This window comes from Alternaria triticimaculans, assembly GCF_023758025.1.
Source record: "Alternaria triticimaculans strain BMP 0046 chromosome Unknown scaffold_16, whole genome shotgun sequence".
Taxonomy (NCBI): Eukaryota; Fungi; Ascomycota; class Dothideomycetes; order Pleosporales; family Pleosporaceae; genus Alternaria; species Alternaria triticimaculans.
Window position 1 is genome coordinate 557,038 of NW_026055973.1, and position 19,371 is coordinate 576,408.

Consider the following 19,371-nt stretch of genomic DNA (forward strand, 5'->3'; position numbering starts at 1 on the left):
GAGCACACGATTACACTCCAGGAACTTCGACTGAATGTTATGAATGCGCTGGGAGACACATTCGGTGAGACTGTTGAGTATGCAGCTACTACGATGTGGGTAAACGGGATGGGAAAGGTCGTCGAGACAGAGTTCAGTCGTTTCTCTAGCCCATATCGCATCCAATACGATCCGGCAAAAGCATCCGGGGGAGTCGGTGGTAAAAGTTCGCATAAAACGTCCTCCATTCACCCAAAGAACCAGTATTTTCACGGACGACAGGGCCGACACGACTGCCGATCAAAAAATTGCAGGCTGCTGTTCCCATCTCAGTACCCCGCGGCAGCGGTACTAGATTATCTCAAAGAGATCTTGACCAGATATGACGTTAAGAACAAACCTGACTCGGGTAATGCGTAAGTATACAGTATTTTCCACTGATGGAATGAACCAACTGACAGTTGCTAGCAAAATCGAAAAGATCATGTTGAGGCAGCTGATTCCGGCGGAAATCTGCGGTCTCCGCCGAAAAGACAAATTGCTGTGGAAGGCTAGGATAAATCTCGGTTTTCTTTAAGTTGATGAATAGTTAGTGTTGCTGCTGAGCGTATCGCTCAGGTATGAGCTACTCCATTGGAGCGAAAGGATCACGGAGATAAGGATGACATAGGCGCAAGAAGAGATCTTCGTCGATCATGTACCATTGCTGGACATCGGACGAGATACGCATGTGCCGTATATTGTATGTCTGTCATTACATTAGCGATTTCATTCGTACTGTAAGCAGGTCCGGCCTCTGCGTACAACCCATGGTCATCATTGGGTGAACATACATGAACATTCTTGAACATCTCACACTCGAAGTCAAGCTCGTCCCCTTAATCTCAATCCTTTTTCACGTTCTCATCCTTCGATTCGCTCTTCTTCTCTTCTTCCTTGTCACCAGACCCGCTTCCGCTGCCCTTGTAGTGGCTGCCTTCTTTTCCTGGCTCAAATACCGTGTTGCCTCATTACAACTCAGCATGCATGTCTACAAAATCAGGGGCGTTGACATACAGGAAGCGCAATGCGCCCAAGCACCGTCTTTCGTCAAATCAGCCCCTGCACCGCACTCTGGACATTCGACCATAGCAAAGCTTTCTAATCAGTTTTCGGAGGATGGGTAACGGATCGAGTTTAGGATGTGGTTGATGATCAATGTTCGGTTGCGATCTTGCGATAGAGTTTCAATGCAGGTGGCGTGCTTGCGCTAAAGTGAGGGGCATGATGTCATAGACCAATCAGATACCGCGGAAGCTTCTCATCAAGCTTACGACCATTGGAGTTCTACACCGATGTACTCCTATTCTTGGAGAGGGAATGAGGGATATAGAAGAAGGCCCGAAGTTGGGCTTACATCTTTCCATCAGTAATCTTTCATGCGGTGGCTGACCTGGCGTGTTACAGACATTCGTATAGCCTGAACGCCAGCGGCCCTGCAGCATGCAAGAAGGATGGCGCAGATGGGACTCTGGTTCTGCTACCGCATAGTTCGCCTGCTACCAAAGTTCTGAATGCGATGTGCGAGCCATCAGTTCGCTGGGCAATCGATACGAGTCAGTCTGCACCCAGGTTCTCGTCTTCCGCCGTGTTCCGCCCGTCGTGGCGGCCAATCCTCAACTTCAAGAGTTCCCAACAACCAGAATTCATTCATCCTGCAGTGCTTGCGCAATGCGATCCTTCCGAACTTATTGACTCGCAATGGGGCAATCATCCCTATGGATGCTGTTGCGACTCAGACTCCTATAATGCCGCCAATGACGGCGCTCAGCTGCGAATCCTCACATCTCAAAGAGGCCGCGCCGGACACGGTACGCACGTACTGCCGCTGGACCAGGGCCAGAGTCGATGGTATCGCAGCGATGAAACCGATTAGTTTACCAGAATACACCACCGCGAAGAGAATGGATAGCCCGATGGCTAGATTCTTGAGTATGAGATGTGCATCTTGTCGCAGCTGCAACACAGTAGGCGTAGCAAGCGGCAGCGCAGGTTTTTCGTCTTTCCTCTTTCTCTCATCTGATTGCTGGAGTCATTGCGACAGTAGTAATCCGGGGTCGAGACTTGCAACATTCACCGTTGACGTGCATCTACCGCATAAACCTGCTCGCGGAGCTGAACAACTCAGGGGCGATGCACCCATCAAAAACGAAGCCATTGCTTCAGCAGCTCCAGGTACGTGAATCATGCCACGCGACTACCCGCTTGCGATAGCCTCACTATACCCAGCCGAGCGAGCGCCTAGACCCAGATCGGTCTAGCAGTCGCGTGGTAAACGGCTCATCCGCAACCAACATTCGACGATGGATGCCTGAGGGCCCTGGCCCATCTGCCGTGTCAAAGCAACGGTTCCCTCCCCACCGCATCTGCATTGCGCAAGTTCGTCTCCGCGCTGAAGGACGGAAGGTTTGCTTCGAACTTTATTGTTCCTGCAGGTGGTAGCCTTCACAGGACATATGGCCGGGCGCCTCATCAGTCCACGCTGTCGCATGTCAGAATGGCGGGAAATACGATGCTTGCAGCGGTCCGTATATAGCGTCGATGAGCCGGATCCCGAGGTGCGAAAGTTTAAACTTGTTCAATACCTCTACAAGCCCAGGGTATCTAGGCTTTTCTTTCTTCTTGTTTGCCTGTTCGTCTTCCCGTCTTGTCTATCCGGGGCTTCCGTTCACGACTTGTCCGTCGACGGATGTGTAGCTTTGGTAGAATCGCAGCATACGAGGATTCCTTGAGTATCTCACGAAGCCCATGACAACTAGTCGCACGTAGCGTGCAAGACAATTGCAATACCCCAGACTCCTCCGTATCCTCACTTTCTGGTCAAACCCCACGACACGACACCACTCGATGGCCGACCCGATGGCCGCGGTGCCATACTCCAACAAAGCCGCCATCTACCTTGGACCTGTCGTTTCTTTCGGCGTTGTCGCACTCTTCCTGGTTACCGCACGCATCTACACACGGATACAGAGGACTGGGAAACTGTTTCTCGATGACTGGATCATCGTTGTCGCAGAACCACTCTCTTTGATCGGCATATGTTTGGCTATCGCATCCACGGCATACGGATGGGGCAAACCAGCGGCATCCTTCACACCCGAGACGCTCAAGCAGACATTGAGGCTACAGTTCGCCCTCCAAACTGTATGGCTTCTTACGCTCTGGCTTGTACGACTCTCTGTCGCGTGCTCACTGCTGCGCTTCGGGACTGAAAGGCTTTGGCGATGGCCATTGTACTTCATCATGGGCCTACAAACAACAATCTCATGGAGTTACTTCGTCATCCAATTTGCGCAATGCACACCCGTCAGCTCCAACTGGGATACCGGTATCTCTTCCAAATGCTGGGATCTGGGCCCCATCGTCATCTACGGATGGGTCATTGCTGGTAAGACCTCCAGAGGTGCTACTCATATACGACCCAACTGACTCGCTTGATAGGCATTTACATCGCCATGGATCTCACACTCTCACTCATGCCAATCCGGCTGATCCGCACCCTGAACCGCTCTCAATCCGAGAAGATACTCATCGGCTTCCTCATGGCCCTCGGTCTTCTCGCAACCGCGATAAACTGCGCCAAGATGACAACGTTCACCACTTTCGGCCAAGGCGACGTGATGCAAGCGACCATCGTACCTTCACTGTGGGCCAAACTCGAGGAAGAGATCGGCATCATCGCTAGTTCGCTTCCTTGGCTCAAGAGCCCTGCTGAGAATTGGTTGAAGAAGATGGGCATATTGGAGGAGCACCAGCTCACCAAGCCGAGCTTCGTGGCCGATATGAGCTTGCCGACTGTGAAAGATGATGGAGAGGATGTGAATAGTAATGATGCGGATAGTACAAAAGTGAAGGGAAATGTTAGGGTGGATTCGGTGGCCACCGCACTGGGTACTAAAGGTTCCAACAACAGCCTGCCCAAAGACCCGCACAGTAATACCTGGCAGGCTGTTTAATCGCGACGACCATGTTACGACTTTCCTCTGGGATGCATGCCAAATATTTCGGCTTTAGCGCGGCGCTCTGGCGTTCTTGAGAGTCCGGCCTGGGACTCTACGGATTTGAGGAATACACGAAGGCACAGATCGTCTCTTTGCACGATCCAACAACAACAATACATATACCTTAATACGAGCAATTCTGACCGTACCAGCTGAGAACCGACCTTCGTAAAAGTGTGAGGAGTAAGATTTTGGTGATGCCGCACTTCGGCGACATTCGCCCGAAGCTCTGCGAAATCTCGGATTATTACTAACAGAAAACTGCTTACTCCGCATTTTCGCAAACCATCGTCAGGACTTTGCGGAAGCCTTCCTTTTGCGCGTTTGTTCGTGCAGAGTTTATCCTCGCTGTTGTTGCAGGGCCTGTTTGTAGGCGACGCAGCAGGGCCAGAGGTCCTGTTGTCCTTGTGTCGACGCATACCAGCCATGCCTAGAAACAGTGGCATCAACAAAGATCGTGAACTCAGAAAGCGTGATGCCGCGGTCATTAGTAGCACTAAAGCGGCACGCGCCATTAGTCCGGGGTGCATGATCCAGGCTCGATCCGCGATGGTGACGTCCCACCGGTCGTTATTCCCTTCTCTAGGTTCTGTTTACCGCGTCTATGCTTTCATCAAGCTTTCTCTCTTTCTGCATTTCCACTTCTTGACATCGCGAACACTACCTACTACATCCCAATATTGACACTGAATAGTCCCCGACACGACTGGCCTAACTCAGACGACCTTTTCGAGTATCTGTTGTAGTCGCCGCCGCGTGCGTAAACTAGGCATCTTCCGCCTCCACGATGCCGATATGGGATCCTCTTGTGCCCGTTGAGCGCGTTATCCAGCGTGGCCTTGCACGCCTTCCACATCCTATCAGCCACTGGCTTGGATATCGAACAAAAGCAGCCCCAGCTGCTCGCACATGGGTTGTCTGTGTCTGGGGCTTCATCGGCGCTTTCTGTGGGCTTAGCGTCATTCTCGCTATATTTGGGCATACAGACTACATGAGAAGTCGCGCCGTACCACCAATCATCGCTTCATTTGTACGTTCTCCTACCCTTTCCATATCTGATATTGAAGAGGACTAACATTTTCGTAGGGTGCCTCAGCAATCCTCTGCTACGGCGCCATCGACGTGCCCTTCTCGCAACCACGCTCCCTAATTTTCGGCCACTTCTTCAGCGGCCTAGTTGGAGTCATCATAGCAACAATCTTCCAGTTCGACCTCGAGAAAGATCCTTACCCACGACTGCAATGGCTCGCTGCTGCTTTGGCCACAGCTATCGCACTCGTTGTCATGCATCTGACCAAGACGACTCACCCACCAGCTGGAGCCACAGCACTCATGCCGTGTGTTGACCAGCATATCTGGGCGCTGCGATGGTATTTCTTGCCGGTCTTGCTGCTATCGTCAACCGTTGTGCTGGTCACAGCCATGATGGGGAATAATGTTCAGCGGCGATACCCAGTGTTCTGGGTTGCGCAGATTCCGCCACCACCACCGGCACCGAAGGCTGAGGAAAAGAAAGATGCGATGAAAGAGGGTTCCTCGGATGGAAGCGTGGATGGATCACATAAGGATGTGGAGAGAGGACCTCTGTAGGTTCTCTTCGTAGAGGCATTGAAACGAGCATCTGTCTCGTCATTTTGGGAATGTGCTTTAGCCAGCGATGTACTTTGGTCAGCATGTTGGTTAATAATAATTTATGTCGTCGATAGCTCTCACAATCTTGGTATGAACCGAAAGAAGCCAGTGACCCGGAGTGCTTACTAAGCGACAAGCTTCTGATGCTGAGTCTTTGCAACAGTGCCCATCCTTCACACTTTGACACATGTGTTGATTTGGTATCATGGTTTGTATTAACACTACTACGAATCTACTTAGGTATCTTCATCTATCACGACTCAATCAAACGCACCATCAAACTTAAACCTTCTCCACCCACACAGTCCTAGCCACACTCGGCACACCCTCCGCACTGACAGCAAACAGATACCACGCTCCCGGCAATACGACACCAGAGTCATTCATGATGGGCAAGACGACCTCTTCACCCTCAACCCTTGGCTGGAGCGGAATTCGCCTCTGATCACTGTTGACGTTGTGTGTAACACTTCCAATCCTGATGAAAGAGAACTTCACACCGTCGGCCGAACCTTGCATCTTGACCCTCAGCTCACCGCCAGGGGCGACGATGCTGTTGGCAACGTTCTCGATGATCGGGCGAGGAGCGCCGGTTTGGAGGTATGCTGGTGTAAAGATCTGGCCGTTGGGGTGGTCGACTGTGTCTTTGCAGTGATAGGACGGTCCACCGGTTCCGTCATCCCAGCAGAGACCTCCTCCTCCACTGAAGACGGTGGCATCGGGTAGTAAGATGGAAACGGAATGGTAGTTACGAGGAATGGCTTCAGCAGGTAGCTCGGTAAAAGTCTTGGTTGCGGGGTCAAACATCTCGGGGATGAAGACGGGGTCGATGTCTGTGAAGCCCGCAGCCCAACGCTGTCCACCAGTGATCAAGAGCTTGCCGTCAGGAAGAACGACGATGTTTGCGAAAGCGCGGGGGTGGTGCATATCGGCGATTCGTTCAGCTGTCACTGGTGCGCCCACGTAGTTGATCTCCATCAAGTGCGCGACTGCGAGACCGGGCGCTTGATCATAGTACTGGGCTCCACCTGCAGTGAAAATCTTTCCAACATCGTACATAACGTGGACACCGCACATGGCGTCGTTGACATCGTCCCGGATGCCCGCTGGGCTGACGCCTCCTTCGCCATCGGTGTAGTACCAGTTCATCGCTTTGCTGGGCCCGGCCTGGAAGATAGTGCCGTTGCGCCAGGGAAAGAGCCAGGCGTGGTTGTCCTCGCGGAAGATACCCTCGTGGTCGGTTGTCAACATCGGCTCGACAGCAGCACCAGGAAGAAGTGTCCACGTATTCTGTACTGGATCGTAAATCTCTCCTGGCTTTCCACCTCTTGGGCCACTCCAAGATCCACCAATAGTGAAGACATTTCCGTTGGAGAGGATAGCGCTACTTTGGTAGCCACGGGGTACTTTCATATCCGGTCCGGGAGCGAATGTGTTTGTCTCCGGCTGGTATATGGTTGTCTTCTCCGCATTGCTTCCTCCTGTGATCACCAATCTTCCGTCGGCCAAGGAGCTCATACCAGGGCAGAACATGTCGTGGTTGGTTTCAGCAACCTGACGAGTAGTCATCTGTCCGGAGACCAAATTGTACTCTGCGAACTGAGTGAGACCACGTTCACCCCCGAAGGCGTTCGGTGAGAATGCCGAATACACCATCATGCGAGTCGGAGTCGGCCATTCCGGAACGATATAGGCTGCAACGGGAATGATCGGAAAGTCGATTACTGGACCCCATGATCCTTGGCCCTGAGCGAGGGTGTTTGAGTAGAGAAATGGCAGAAAGGTAGCCGCTGCCTTTGCGTGTGAAAACATTAGATATTAGGATATTAGAGCACACAATAGGTGCAAGAAGATGAATGCGAAAGCGACTGTCAGTGGGTGGTGCTCGTATCTGAAGGTGTCCACGATATGTTTGTTTTATATCAACAAACGTTCCTTTTCCCGCACATCCTTCTTCGGATCACGATGCCTGACTTGTTGTGCGCCAATGCAGTCGAGCACGTCCTAATTGGTAGCCGATCCCAATGACTATGAGCCGAGACCTGTTCGAGAACCAAGAGTTACAACACCAGCTCGGCATCTGCTCTTAGGGTAGTGCTATACCCATTGTATTACACCGAGTGGTACTACATCCGGACAAGGACGCGCGATGACACGGCAGCACCTGCAGGTGTGGTAGTGCTATTTCCCGAAGGGTACATTGTTGATGTATCATCGCCTCATCATGTACCGCGTGAGATACTTAGATCGATCCTGCCTGTAAGCTTTACGAGAAGAGGCTCGCGTAAGATAGGCCTGAGAAGCTGGACAGCCGCCATCCGTCTTGGTCGCACCGTAACGCGACTTGGCCTAAGCGTGGCACAGGAATAGTTTATCGATTGTTGGCGGCCGTTGCGGGGCAATACGATTATCGCACGTTGATGACTCTCACCGATGCGGGGTGTGTCTGGGCCGGATCTGACGATGCGTTGGTTGAAGTTTGTCCGCGAGAAAGAACGTTGGGACGTAGGGGTGAGAACTCGGCACGTGCTCGGTACCGATGACGTTGAGCACTGATAAGCCTGCGGTCGTTGCGATAAGAGACCCCATGGCAACGACAATTTGGACTCAGCACGTGGAATCTCGGGGCCATCTTCCACCACCATCGAGATGGCATTGACATGGTTCGAATACCATAAAGTAATAAATCCCTTGGAAGACCCTTCGACGTCATGCAGGCTGCGCATACGGATCGCTTTTACTCCGGCTTCAACAACTCCGCCATCTTCATCCTCAACGCCTTTTCAGCTGCCGGCCAACCCTGCCCCAGCTTCCGACAAAACGAATTCACATCAACGCGTCTGTACTCAGGCATTTCCCTAAGCAGCAGCTTCACAACATCCCTACACCGAAAGTCCTTGTCCAAGGCCGCTAACACCAGCTGATACATGGCGGACTTGCGCGTGAAGTTTACATCCGAAGACTGACAGAGCTCCTCCATAGCCTGGGTATATACTTCGCGGTAGCGCTCGATGGCCCAAGTCATATGTGGCAGCCGACCTAAACCGTAGTCTGGGAGCCAGTCGCGACGAAGAAAGGTAGGCATGGATGTGTAGCCAATGCAGCGTGGCACCGCTGCGCAAGCATCCCAGTCGATAATGCCAGTCACATTACCATCTTCATCTACCAGGATATTCTGGAGGTCGAGGTCGTCATGTCGGATGACAAATGTTTCGCGTACCGGTACGGTGTGGCTACCGTACCCAGTCTGAGAGATTTCACGCTGTGAGGGCGTGGACGGCTTGAACGGAGCCGAAGACAGTATGATCCTCATCACTATCTGAACGCCAAGCTCTGTCATTCCATCGCTATCAAGAGGGTTCTCGGGCTCGCATAGCCTGTCGAGGCCAGCAGCAAAAAAGGCTTCGCTGGACGCAAATGATCCATAAGACGTCGGCTCTTCCATGTTCATCTTGCAGTGCCACCGCCAGGCCGGCGCGATGAACTTTGGGTTCTTATCTTCTGGATACTCGTAGCTAGGAACGCCAGTATACGGAAACTCGAGTGTGGCGAGCTGGCTCATAGCTTTCGCTAGAGAGCGCAGAAAGGTAACGCGCTTTTGCTCGACCTCCGGCGAAGGGTCGTCGGCCTCGAGGTGCAGATCGTCGGATTTGAACATCCTGTAGGGTTGGCCGAGCCACAGATCCGTCGCCGCTATACCTTTGATCTTCTTCATGAGTATGTACGGCGCGCCTATCGCATTGTTCAGGCCGCCGTCGAATGCGACAACCTCCGGTACTGGACAGTCGGTATGGTGGCGGATATGCTTCAGTAACTGAGCTTCACATTCCAACATCATACGGTCGTTCATACCCCACTCTTTTGTTGTACCGTGTGCTGGTATTTTGAGAACGTATTCCTGAGGAATTCCATCATCGCGATCAATCTTCAAGAAAACCGCGTGGTGGAACGATCCCTCCGTCCGATGTCTGACGCGACAGCTGCCTGGGGACAACTTCCTCTCAGGATCGACGAGATCGAGTGTCATTTCTTCCAAGGCTGCGCGCGATATGCCTCGAATGGCTTTGAAGTTCCGGCGGTCGAATTCGCGCCCCGAGGGCTCGCCGTCGTCGCTATACACGGTCGCGAGGGTTACTCCTTCGGAAGCTTGAGCCACTACACTGCTCCTCGATGTAGACCGTCGGCGATCACAAGCACGTGGGACTCTACTGTAGTCGACGTAGTGACTCGGCGGCCGTATTCGATCCACAGTGGTGGCTGAAGTTGTTCGTTGTAGGAAGATTCTCGAGCGAGTCAATGGTACCGCTTCTTCTGATGCACCGTGGACGGTTCCCCTCCCCCATACCCAGGATGACCGAGGCCGTGGAGTCTTTACGCTCGTTCCCAAACGTGAGCTCAGCATTCGTTTGAGCCCTCCTGATTTCGGTCGCGCGCCTCCATCGTCTAACGAAAGCCTGGAATTTGTTCGTAAGAGAGGCCACCGCTTGTTTCGCACTCTGTCCCATACCGAAGGTCGTGTAGTCGGTATCGCAGTCTCTCTAGGCATGGTTTGGATTCTTGCGCTGATGGGTTGCGTCGGCTTGGATGAGAGTAGAGAAACACTGTGGTTGAGCGCGTCGCGAAGAAGAGTCGGGGGTCCCAACTTGGGTGAATGCTTTGGTCTACACGCCTAGCCCAAGGCTATACCTTCTATCACATGACCATTATGGTCCGTGCAAGTCTGGGTGCGGCCCTTACAACTTCGCTACCCAGACAACCTGAACCTCCCAGAGTGACATCACGACCACATGCGCGCATCAAAAGACCGTTATGCTGCCGTAGAGAGCAATTTCTCATTCAATCGTGTAGTTACCTCAGCACAGCTATACCTAGGCATATTTACGCATCGCGATCCACTATCCCACCAACACCCTCCCTTTTCCATGCGCCACACCCCATTCTCTCTTGTTCTTCGCTTTTCTACGAGCTCTGCCGGAAAATCAAAGTCGGCCTTCGACGAACCAGAGCGAGCCGTCGTCCGCCGTCCTCAGCGGTGAACCTGTGGTATTGATCGTGAGCAGGTATCATTACCCCAGGCCAGCGATCAAAGTCTTCAGCCTCTCTCCAGCCAAATGCGCCTCCGGTGCCATCGTAGTCAATTGCGACTGACGCGATATGGCGCCGAGACGCCTTAAGCATTAGCCGGCCTTCGAGAATGGATTTTGTAATAGCCGTTATTGTTGTAGGATCGAAAGTACGTCGTCGGTCGTTTGCGGACACGGTGTTGGTGAAAGTTATGTCTATGTTAAGGTTATATTCCCAAAGGAAGTGAAGTAAGTGTCCTATGTTGAAAGCCTCGGGTCTTTGTTGGTTGTATAATCTGAAGCTTATACGCCTGTCTAAGACGCCTTGGGAGAGATCGATGGAGAACTTATGGTGCCAGTACACTTGAGACCCCAGTTTCCGGAGCCATCCAGTGTAGACACCTAGAAGATATTCGATGGTACCACGGTTTTTGAGATTGGCCGGAACGATAACGAAGGTGTTGTTGGCGTAGAACAGTGAAGCTGCTTCGAGGTAGGTAGTCCGACACGCGAAAAATAGGCCCTTGTGCATTTCAAATCCTGCACCAAGATAAAATCTATAGACGTCCCTGGCTGGGGAGAGATAGAGATCAATTATGATCGGCTCCGGGTATTCGACGAGAAATCCATAGATCTTGTTTCGAATCTCAGCGGGCAGCTTGACGAGAGAGTGTCTGCTTGGGTCTATCGGCTTTGAGTCGCATGCTGTGGCTATAGGCGAGGGGATAGTATATGGAGGCATGTTGAACTCTCGTTGGGATCGAGAAGTTGACCCGGTAGGCGGATTGGGTGATGCGATCGGTTGACAGCTCTGGTATGTGCGAGAGTACTGTTCTTCCAATGAGCCCTAGTCGATAGGGGGAAGGGCGTTCCTACACGGTTGCTCGCAATTCTGCAGCCTTGATGCTGCGAGTAGAGTGAAACCTCAAAGATAGCTACTCCCGCGAAGCTAGAGAGGGGCAAATGTGGCGAGCTCCAATTCTTTGCCTCCGCCTTTTGCAGTGAACTTGGTCATCGGGCCGCAATGGCAACGAGGTATTGGAGCCTTCTGACCTTCACTGGGAGCGTCAGTCCAACAAATTAAGCCTCCAGAGCCATCCTTCTTGACCGCCACGGCACGCACCGCATCGCTCTTTTCCCTAAGACCCAACTGCCCCTCGAGCAGTGCATTGACGACACTGATAATCTTCCTAGAGCATTCTTTCTCAAAATTCCCCATCCAATACTCCGCCCTCTCTCCCTCCACACCCACATCATCCACATCGATAAGCCTAATCTCAAAGTCAAGACCGCGACTCCAAGCCACCCGGAGTAACACCGTAATTTCCACAACATCCATTCTAGTATCAAAGACCCTCGCCTTTCTGTCCAGATAAGTATAGAGAAATACACTATCTGGGAAGGTAAAAGTATCAAACACAACACTTCTCACGAGCCCGGCTCTCGAACCCAGAGTGTCCAAGAATTTGACGAGCGCGCTGACAAAACACGGGCGCGTGAAAGTAGCAAATTTGCTTGTTCGGTTGAGCAAGAAAGTGTTGGTGGAGTAGAACACTGATGATGCTTCTGCGTTGATTTGTCGGCAGGTTAGGAAGAAGGCGGTGGGTATAGTGGTGTTTGATGCATATGGCACGACTGGTTTGGGCGTGTTGCTTCTGGGATCTTGGTAGAAGTATAGGCGGATTGGGGAGGGGCGGTGGCAGATGTGGTGGTAGATCCTGTTGCGGAGTTCGGCGGGGAGGGTGAGGAAGGATGGGGCTTTGGGTAACACAGGACGCCACTGTTTACCATCGCGAGGCGTTGTAATGGCGTGCATGATGTGTAATTTTGTGTAGAAGATAGCTAGAGGATGGATAGAGGAAATGTGGAAGTAAAGAGAAGTACACGGCTATTGCTACGGCTCATCGCCCGAGCATTGCATAGGGAGTCATGGCTATGACATACACTGGACACAGTGTGAGAAGTCACTGCATGCTGAAGTCCATGTTCGTTGCAGGAATTGTAGAGAGCCCTATGACAGGTATATGAATTACAGGCGCTCAGTCATCGACTTAGAGTCATAGCTGGCGGGGTCGAAGAGTCATCTTGACTAGACAACGCATTTTGAGGAAGAATGTAGAAGTGTACATTGCCTTTAAATATAAGTAAATTCTTGTTCTAGGACCAGCTTAGACCGCAGGCACCTATTGTACCTCTTCCTTGTAGGAGGTGATCAGACGTCTGGCAAAGTCCAATCTGCCTCCCCATTCAACTTTCATCACGCCACAAGATACTGCCAGTCAAGAACGCTCGAATCCTCGTCATCATCTTTCCTAAGCGGACAGTCATCTTCGCAGGCGCAAGCAAGCGGCGGAGCCTTCAGCCTGCACCCTATTAGTAAAACCATCCAGACTATCAAAGACGCATATGAAATTGCAACTTACGTCTTGAAGTAATTAGGATAGTCCTCGATACTCTTCATAAGATACACCAAAATCTCCTTCTTATCAGCTCTGAAAGGGAAAAACTGCGTATCGTCATAGTATTCACATCCCAGATCTGCTTCACACTCCCGATAGTTCCGATCTATAGGATGGAGAGTTCGAACGGCAACGGGGTGGTATATTCCCGGCGCAATCTCGGAGGCAGGCTCCCAAGCTCCACCCGTGTCGTCGTCTGAATCGTGGACAGTCTCAACGATATCTCCAAAGCCGTTGGTCCAGAAATCGGGTAGGTATGACTTATTTGATATTCCTGTGAATGCGCAGTCTAAAATAGCTTTGATGACGTTTAGTCGTAGTCTGGTGAGGGTCATGGTGTGGGTAGCTGTCATGTTTGTGGAGCCGTCGGATGTGGGGGACCATATTTGGACTGTTACTTCATGGTGGGGTGGTGTAGTCGAGGTTTCCATTACGAAGGGCAGGATGTCGATACGGATATCGCTCAGTGTGGCTGGGCTATTCAGATCGAACCTTAGGATGTAGTGTAAGCCGGTTGGACGATAACAAAATTCGTTCGATGTCGCAATAGTCCTCATCGACTCATCAGCTCTCTTCTTACGGCTGTAATCTGATTTGAACGTTTTGCGGAGGAACCGTCTCAGTTTATCGAAGTTCTGGAATGTAGTGCGGAGGTCGCTTGTTGCCACCGTCAGGGTGAAGCGGTTGTGGAACAGGAAACGTGACCTCCAAGTCTCGAAGATTTCCTGATTGGTATGCAGCAACCCGCAGTTGAACTTGGTCTCCTCATTGAGGTTGATAGCTATGCTATCAACAGGGTTGATGATCGTGTCGAAGATGAGTCGGCGTATGCGTTTGGGGACACCAAGTAAAGAAGCCTGATTGCTCTTTACAAGCTCGAGTCGGGACCCGTCGTCCTCCGCCACGAAGGTAGACATGTGCTCTGGACCAGGAAGAATCCTAACTAGTTGCGGATGTGCGCCCCGATAATCGTAATTTGTAGTACCCCAGTTGATCATTCCTCCGGAGCCATCTCGCTTTATACCAACAGCAGCAACTAGTCTTCCATACTGCCGTAGCTTCAGTTGGCCCCGTAGAATGGACCGCATAATGGTAGTAATCGAGGAAGCGTGGCACCGGAAAACTTCCCAACCCTGATAATTAGCAGGACCAAATGGCTGGGTGAACGAGACATCCACGTCCGCGTGAAGACGCCAGATAGCCCGGAGAAGAGGAGTAACCTCAAACAGCTCCAGTTTCTCGTCGAACACCCGTTCTTGCTCCTCGAAGTCATTGTCCAGTCGAGCTTCTCCCCTGAAGCAGTCCCTGGGTTGTAGATGATCGAGATCTAAGACAATGTTACGCAGCCAATGCGCTTGTGATCCAAGACGGCTGAAGAATTCTCGTGGTACTTCGACAAACGAGCTAGGCAGTTCTAGTGGAAAGGGCAGATAGCGCGAAAGTTGGAATGTGTTGTTCGAGTAGAGCATAGTACCTGCTTCGCGATACAGCGTTCGGCACGACGTGAAGAGATCCACGGGAGGGTGAACCTGAGAAACAAAACGAAGTCGCATGTCCCTGTCGTTGGACGGGCGATGTTGAGTAACGAAACCCACGCTCACTAGTGTGCGAGACTCGACCAGATAGCTGAAGATATGATTGCGGATTTCGCCGGGTAGATCTAAAATTGAAGGCTTGTCTGGATCGGCGCGCTCCGAATCTCCGAGACTGAGGGGTAAAACGGGGTGGAAGTTGTCCATCGCGAGTATAGATGCTGGGGGGTACCAAACGTCATAGTGGTCCTTAAACTCTCTGTTAACCTTGCCTGAAGGTGAGCCTGGAGGTGAGCCTGGAGGTGAGCCTTGAGTTGAGCCTTGAGTTGACATCTTCGGTGGTTGGGCGAAACGTGGTTGAGGCGGCGACAGCAGTCCAACGCGTTAAGGAGCTGAATCTCATGTACTACCACGGAGAACACTAGGCATCAATATCGGGCGCGATGTGGACCTGGCTGTGCTCAGTGAAACTGCACATACTTAGGTAGCAACCGACCGCCACTAATTGCGTTGTCAGTAGCTGCATGCGTAAGGAAGGTAGGAGAATAAATGTAGGACAAGGAAGAGGCTGATACGTACGTGTTCATCAGGGCCATCCCAACGGAAAGCCCCTCGAATGAGAGAGATCTCGATCATTGAAGACTTGCGTGCGCAAAGTTATAAGGTCGAGCGCTGTATACACTCATAGCTGTGATATGTACACCATTGCAGGCGATGAGTGTAAATGCGCAAAGACAATGGGTCGCGATCTGGAAGATGGCGCGCTTAGGTGCCCAGCACTCGCTCCGTCATCCATCGCATATGCCACATAGCGTACCTATTCTCCATCCCGAGCAAGATGTAACGAATCCACTACTTCAAACGAAGACGCCTTGGATCAAAATCTCTTAACCCTACTCTTATTAGTATGCGACAGCGAACCATGACGAGACTTGTAGTGTCGTTAAGCGCGGTGGATGAAGAGATCGTGCTGTGAATGACAAATGCGGAGTCACCGTCGTGGAGTCATAGCAACATGGTCGAAGAGTGGCACCGACGTAATGACGCATGTTACAAGGATGGCGCACCCCATAATGCCATGGCCGCGAGAATCTGCAAGTATCGACATAATTTGTGTTGTTTCCCTTGCTATGTATTTGTCGAACTCGTCTTTCCGGGTCCGCATACCGCGGTGCACCTGGTTGCGCCCAAACCACTATGTACGACCTCAAGCTCGGAAGGCTTGGATATATTCCTGACGCATTTTGCAGAAGAGACACCTACATACTATCCAAACGGCCCTGTACTCAGCTGTATCGTCCGAAGCTTACTCTACAGCGTCCATATCGTCACTTGCGTAGTCCGTATTGAGCTCCTTGAGCTCCTTGTAATGCAATGGTTGCGTCATCATCAATCTGAAAACGCATCAGTAAACGAAAAATACGATTGTGTGCAAGTAAACACTCACCGACTGAACATGTTCCTGTACGGCCCACCTGTCGTTTCAATACTCTTGATAAGGTACGGCAGAATCTCATTCACCTCTCTCCGGAACGGAAAGAATTGAGATTCTACAAAATGAGCAACAGGCCTCGCTGGTATCTCATTACCTCGGTAATGAATGTCGATAGGATGTAGCCTTAGTACTTTGAACCCGTGGCCGTCGATGTCAGTGAACTCCGAAGCTGGCTCCCAAGCCCCGCCCGAGATAGGCATCTTCTCATCGGCGTCCTCGACTTGGACGACTTCTCCGAATCCGTTGATCCAGAAGTCTGGTACGAGTTTGTTTCCTGTCAGGTAGAAGTTTTTCATCATGACGGCAGCGATGTTTACGCGCAGCTCGTGGAGTGTCAAGGTATGTGAAGTGGCTAGGCTGGATATTCCCTCGCTGTTCCTAGCCCAGACCTCGATCGTGACTGTGTCGTCTCCACGAGTAGTAGACGTCTCCATAACCAAGGGGAGGATGCTGATGCGGACTTCGCTTAGTGAGATGGGATTGTCTGCTTCGAACTTGAGAGTATACCGCAATTTGTTTTTGAGATATCCGCCGGTAACAAGAGTCCGCGTTTCGACATAGAAGGTACGAGTATCATACGTCTTCCTGAGAGATCTTCGCAAATGCTTAAACTGATCGAAGTCGGTACGCGCGCAGTCTGTCGTCAAGACTAACTCGAAGCGGTTGTCCCGGAAGAGTACTTCATCGCGCCACCGTTTATGAAGTTTCCGATTGACGTGAATGAGACCACAGTTGATCTTGTTATCTTTGCCCAGGTTGACTCGATAGCCTTCACTAGGGTGCACGACCATATTGAGGATACGATCGAGAAGGGGGCGGGGGAAGTCTAGCAGATTCAGCGGCTTCTCTCGCTTGCCCATTTCCAATCGATGGCCACCATCCTTGGCGATAAAACTAGAAACGAAATACATGTCGGCGCGGATTTGTCTACGTGTGGGAGACGCGTCTGACGATATGGGGTTAGTGGTGCCCCAACCGACTATACCTCCAGCGCCGTTTCGGTCCAGGGCTACCACACACAGCAGCCGGCCGTATGTTTGTAGTCGTAGCTGACCTCCTAGAATAGAGCGAACCATAGCGCTCATGGCTGGGGCGTTGCATGCCAAACCCGAGGGGCCTAGGATTGGCAAACACTTGCTGTGGGTAAAGGAGAAGTCGATATCCCGTCCTATACTCCAAATAGCGCGTAGGACAGGCGTGATTTTAAATAATGTGAGCCCATCGTCATGAGCAATATTCTCGGGAAGCGACCTGAGCGAACTACCTTTGTAAAAGCTTGCGTTCGGAAGATCCATGAGGTCAAGCACAATCTTCTTAAGCCAGCACGCTTGCGTACCAAGATGTGCGAAGAAAGCGCCAGGCAATTCGATGGGAACGCGATGTGGGGCTGCGGTACTCGGAGAGTAGTAGCTGTTGGATCCCATGGGAAAGTTATAACCACGGCTGAATGGTATAGGGTAGAGAATGCCGCCGCCGTCGAGTCCTATGGCGAAGGTATTGCCAGAGTAAAAGGCGGAAACTGCTTCACGATACAGAGTTCGACACGATGCAAAGAGGGCCACGGGAATCCGTACGCCGCAGCCGAGACGCATTTGCAGCAGACCATTTTGATCCAAATGATATCTCTGGTGATATATATCCAGTGGGGCGTGAAAGTTGAGCAAGTAGCCAAAACTCTGGTTTCGAGTCTCGCCCGGAAGATCGAGGATCGAAAGCTTGTCCAAGTTTGCGCGCTTCGAGTCGCCGCGCGCGAGAGGGGGAAGGAGCTTCTGATCGTCCATCGCACTGCTGGGGTTGAGTTGGTTGAAATCTCGAGGAAACTGGAAAAAATATGGTCGAAATGGCGATAGTTCTTGTACCTAGAGATGAGGGTCAAGTCTATGTTAGCTAAACGCAGGCCAGGCACCAGGAACCTGGAGGCAGTGATGCCTTCCCTCTACCGAACCGAGAGAATCTGTTTCATTACTAGAACATGTGCACGGATTCGAATACCAAGGGAGGCACCGTAGCGCCTTCAGTGCGTAGAGGCCTCTGGTGACGTAAATTTCTCATCGTGAGCTCGCAACTTTGGGGACGCCGCACTGTCCAGAGCTTGAACGCCATCATCAACGGCGTCCCTTGAAACGAGCGAGTGAAGCGCACATACATACGCACGATCGTCGACAGGAATGCGATACATCAGTTCCTCCAGGAAGCGACATCCGGTGAGTGCGACGTGTGAGGTTTGTCGACAATCGAAGTGACGGCTACAAACCCTGATTTGCTTCCGAACGCGACGCGACAACGCTAGTTAGTAAGCATACATCACTATCATCCAGCTTACACATCCTCGCATCGAATTCTTCATACTCTACTCATGAATTTTAATGTATCGATTCAATCATGAGTGTTCTCCAACCCTCACTACACCTCATCCTATAGCCTCCAATCCAGTTATGTAGCTACCAAACCGGTGTGTTCATGTGAACTACCTAGGCACCGCTATTTTGGTTTCGCATTACCGCAAAAGCACGAACAACGTTGATAAAACTTGTCCTCGATACTTGGAAATCGGCTCTAAAGTCTCTTGATACTATGATCGAAGCTTTTCATCCCTCCGTAAGATATCTTCCACCAGCCCTCCTCCCCAAATCCCTAATACCCGTACTCAAAAAACTCTCTATCCCTCTCCTCGCGCGGACAATACCCCCAGTCGCACTCACACATCACAACCGTATCTCTGAGCCTATCCTCCATTAGCACATTCCCACCCACAGTCCACAACCTCACAACCAGTACTTACTGTCCAAAAATCCCGTCCTCGTCATCAGGCAACCCCGCCTCATCCAAACAACGCACAAGATACGGCAGCACCTCCTTCGTCCTCCTACAAAACGGAAACAGTTGCCAATGTATACTATCCGGATACACACATTGTGAATGGAATCCCCAGCCGTTGTTGCGGTAGACGTAGTCGATGGGATGGAGCTCTGAGATGGAATAGTTGTCTTCGTCCCAGTCGGCGTTGTATATGAGTGTGGAGGCTGGGTGCCAGGGTCCGGTGGGGGAGCATGGTACATGGGTATTAGTGGTAGTGGTAGTGGTAGTGGTAGTGGTAGTGGTAGTGGTAGTGGTAGTGGTAGTGGTAGTAGGAGGAAGAGGAGTCGGGACGACGTCGCCGAAGCCGTTGAT

General features: G+C 51.6%; 7 protein-coding genes across 7 annotated transcripts; 2 read left to right on the forward strand and 5 right to left on the reverse strand.

Annotated features, from left to right (window-relative positions):
• Nucleotides 1–863: 863 nt before the first annotated feature.
• J4E78_008756 (uncharacterized protein) lies at nt 864–1,108 on the reverse strand (the record flags this gene model as incomplete). The annotated part of the gene is made up of 2 exons (XM_049369356.1): nt 864–985; nt 1,036–1,108. The coding sequence occupies 2 exons, from the start codon at nt 1,106–1,108 to the stop codon at nt 864–866; spliced, it is 195 nt and encodes a 64-aa protein (XP_049219057.1).
• A 1,757-nt stretch (nt 1,109–2,865) lies between these two features.
• Nucleotides 2,866–3,974, forward strand: J4E78_008757 (uncharacterized protein; the record flags this gene model as incomplete). The annotated part of the gene is made up of 2 exons (XM_049369357.1): nt 2,866–3,406; nt 3,460–3,974. 2 exons carry the CDS (start codon nt 2,866–2,868, stop codon nt 3,972–3,974), a joined length of 1,056 nt encoding a protein of 351 aa, XP_049219058.1.
• A 1,036-nt stretch (nt 3,975–5,010) lies between these two features.
• J4E78_008758 (uncharacterized protein) lies at nt 5,011–5,609 on the forward strand (the record flags this gene model as incomplete). Its single annotated transcript, XM_049369358.1, has 2 exons — nt 5,011–5,049; nt 5,106–5,609. 2 exons carry the CDS (start codon nt 5,011–5,013, stop codon nt 5,607–5,609), a joined length of 543 nt encoding a protein of 180 aa, XP_049219059.1.
• A 324-nt stretch (nt 5,610–5,933) lies between these two features.
• J4E78_008759 (uncharacterized protein) lies at nt 5,934–7,463 on the reverse strand (the record flags this gene model as incomplete). The annotated part of the gene is made up of 1 exon (XM_049369359.1): nt 5,934–7,463. One exon carries the CDS (start codon nt 7,461–7,463, stop codon nt 5,934–5,936), a length of 1,530 nt encoding a protein of 509 aa, XP_049219060.1.
• Nucleotides 7,464–8,388: 925 nt separating this feature from the next.
• On the reverse strand, nt 8,389–10,156 carry J4E78_008760 (uncharacterized protein; the record flags this gene model as incomplete). The annotated part of the gene is made up of 2 exons (XM_049369360.1): nt 8,389–9,908; nt 9,997–10,156. The coding sequence occupies 2 exons, from the start codon at nt 10,154–10,156 to the stop codon at nt 8,389–8,391; spliced, it is 1,680 nt and encodes a 559-aa protein (XP_049219061.1).
• Nucleotides 10,157–13,133: 2,977 nt separating this feature from the next.
• J4E78_008761 (uncharacterized protein) lies at nt 13,134–15,038 on the reverse strand (the record flags this gene model as incomplete). Its single annotated transcript, XM_049369361.1, has 1 exon — nt 13,134–15,038. One exon carries the CDS (start codon nt 15,036–15,038, stop codon nt 13,134–13,136), a length of 1,905 nt encoding a protein of 634 aa, XP_049219062.1.
• Nucleotides 15,039–16,011: 973 nt separating this feature from the next.
• On the reverse strand, nt 16,012–17,981 carry J4E78_008762 (uncharacterized protein; the record flags this gene model as incomplete). Its single annotated transcript, XM_049369362.1, has 2 exons — nt 16,012–16,099; nt 16,153–17,981. The coding sequence occupies 2 exons, from the start codon at nt 17,979–17,981 to the stop codon at nt 16,012–16,014; spliced, it is 1,917 nt and encodes a 638-aa protein (XP_049219063.1).
• Between the last annotated feature and the right edge of the window lie 1,390 nt (nt 17,982–19,371).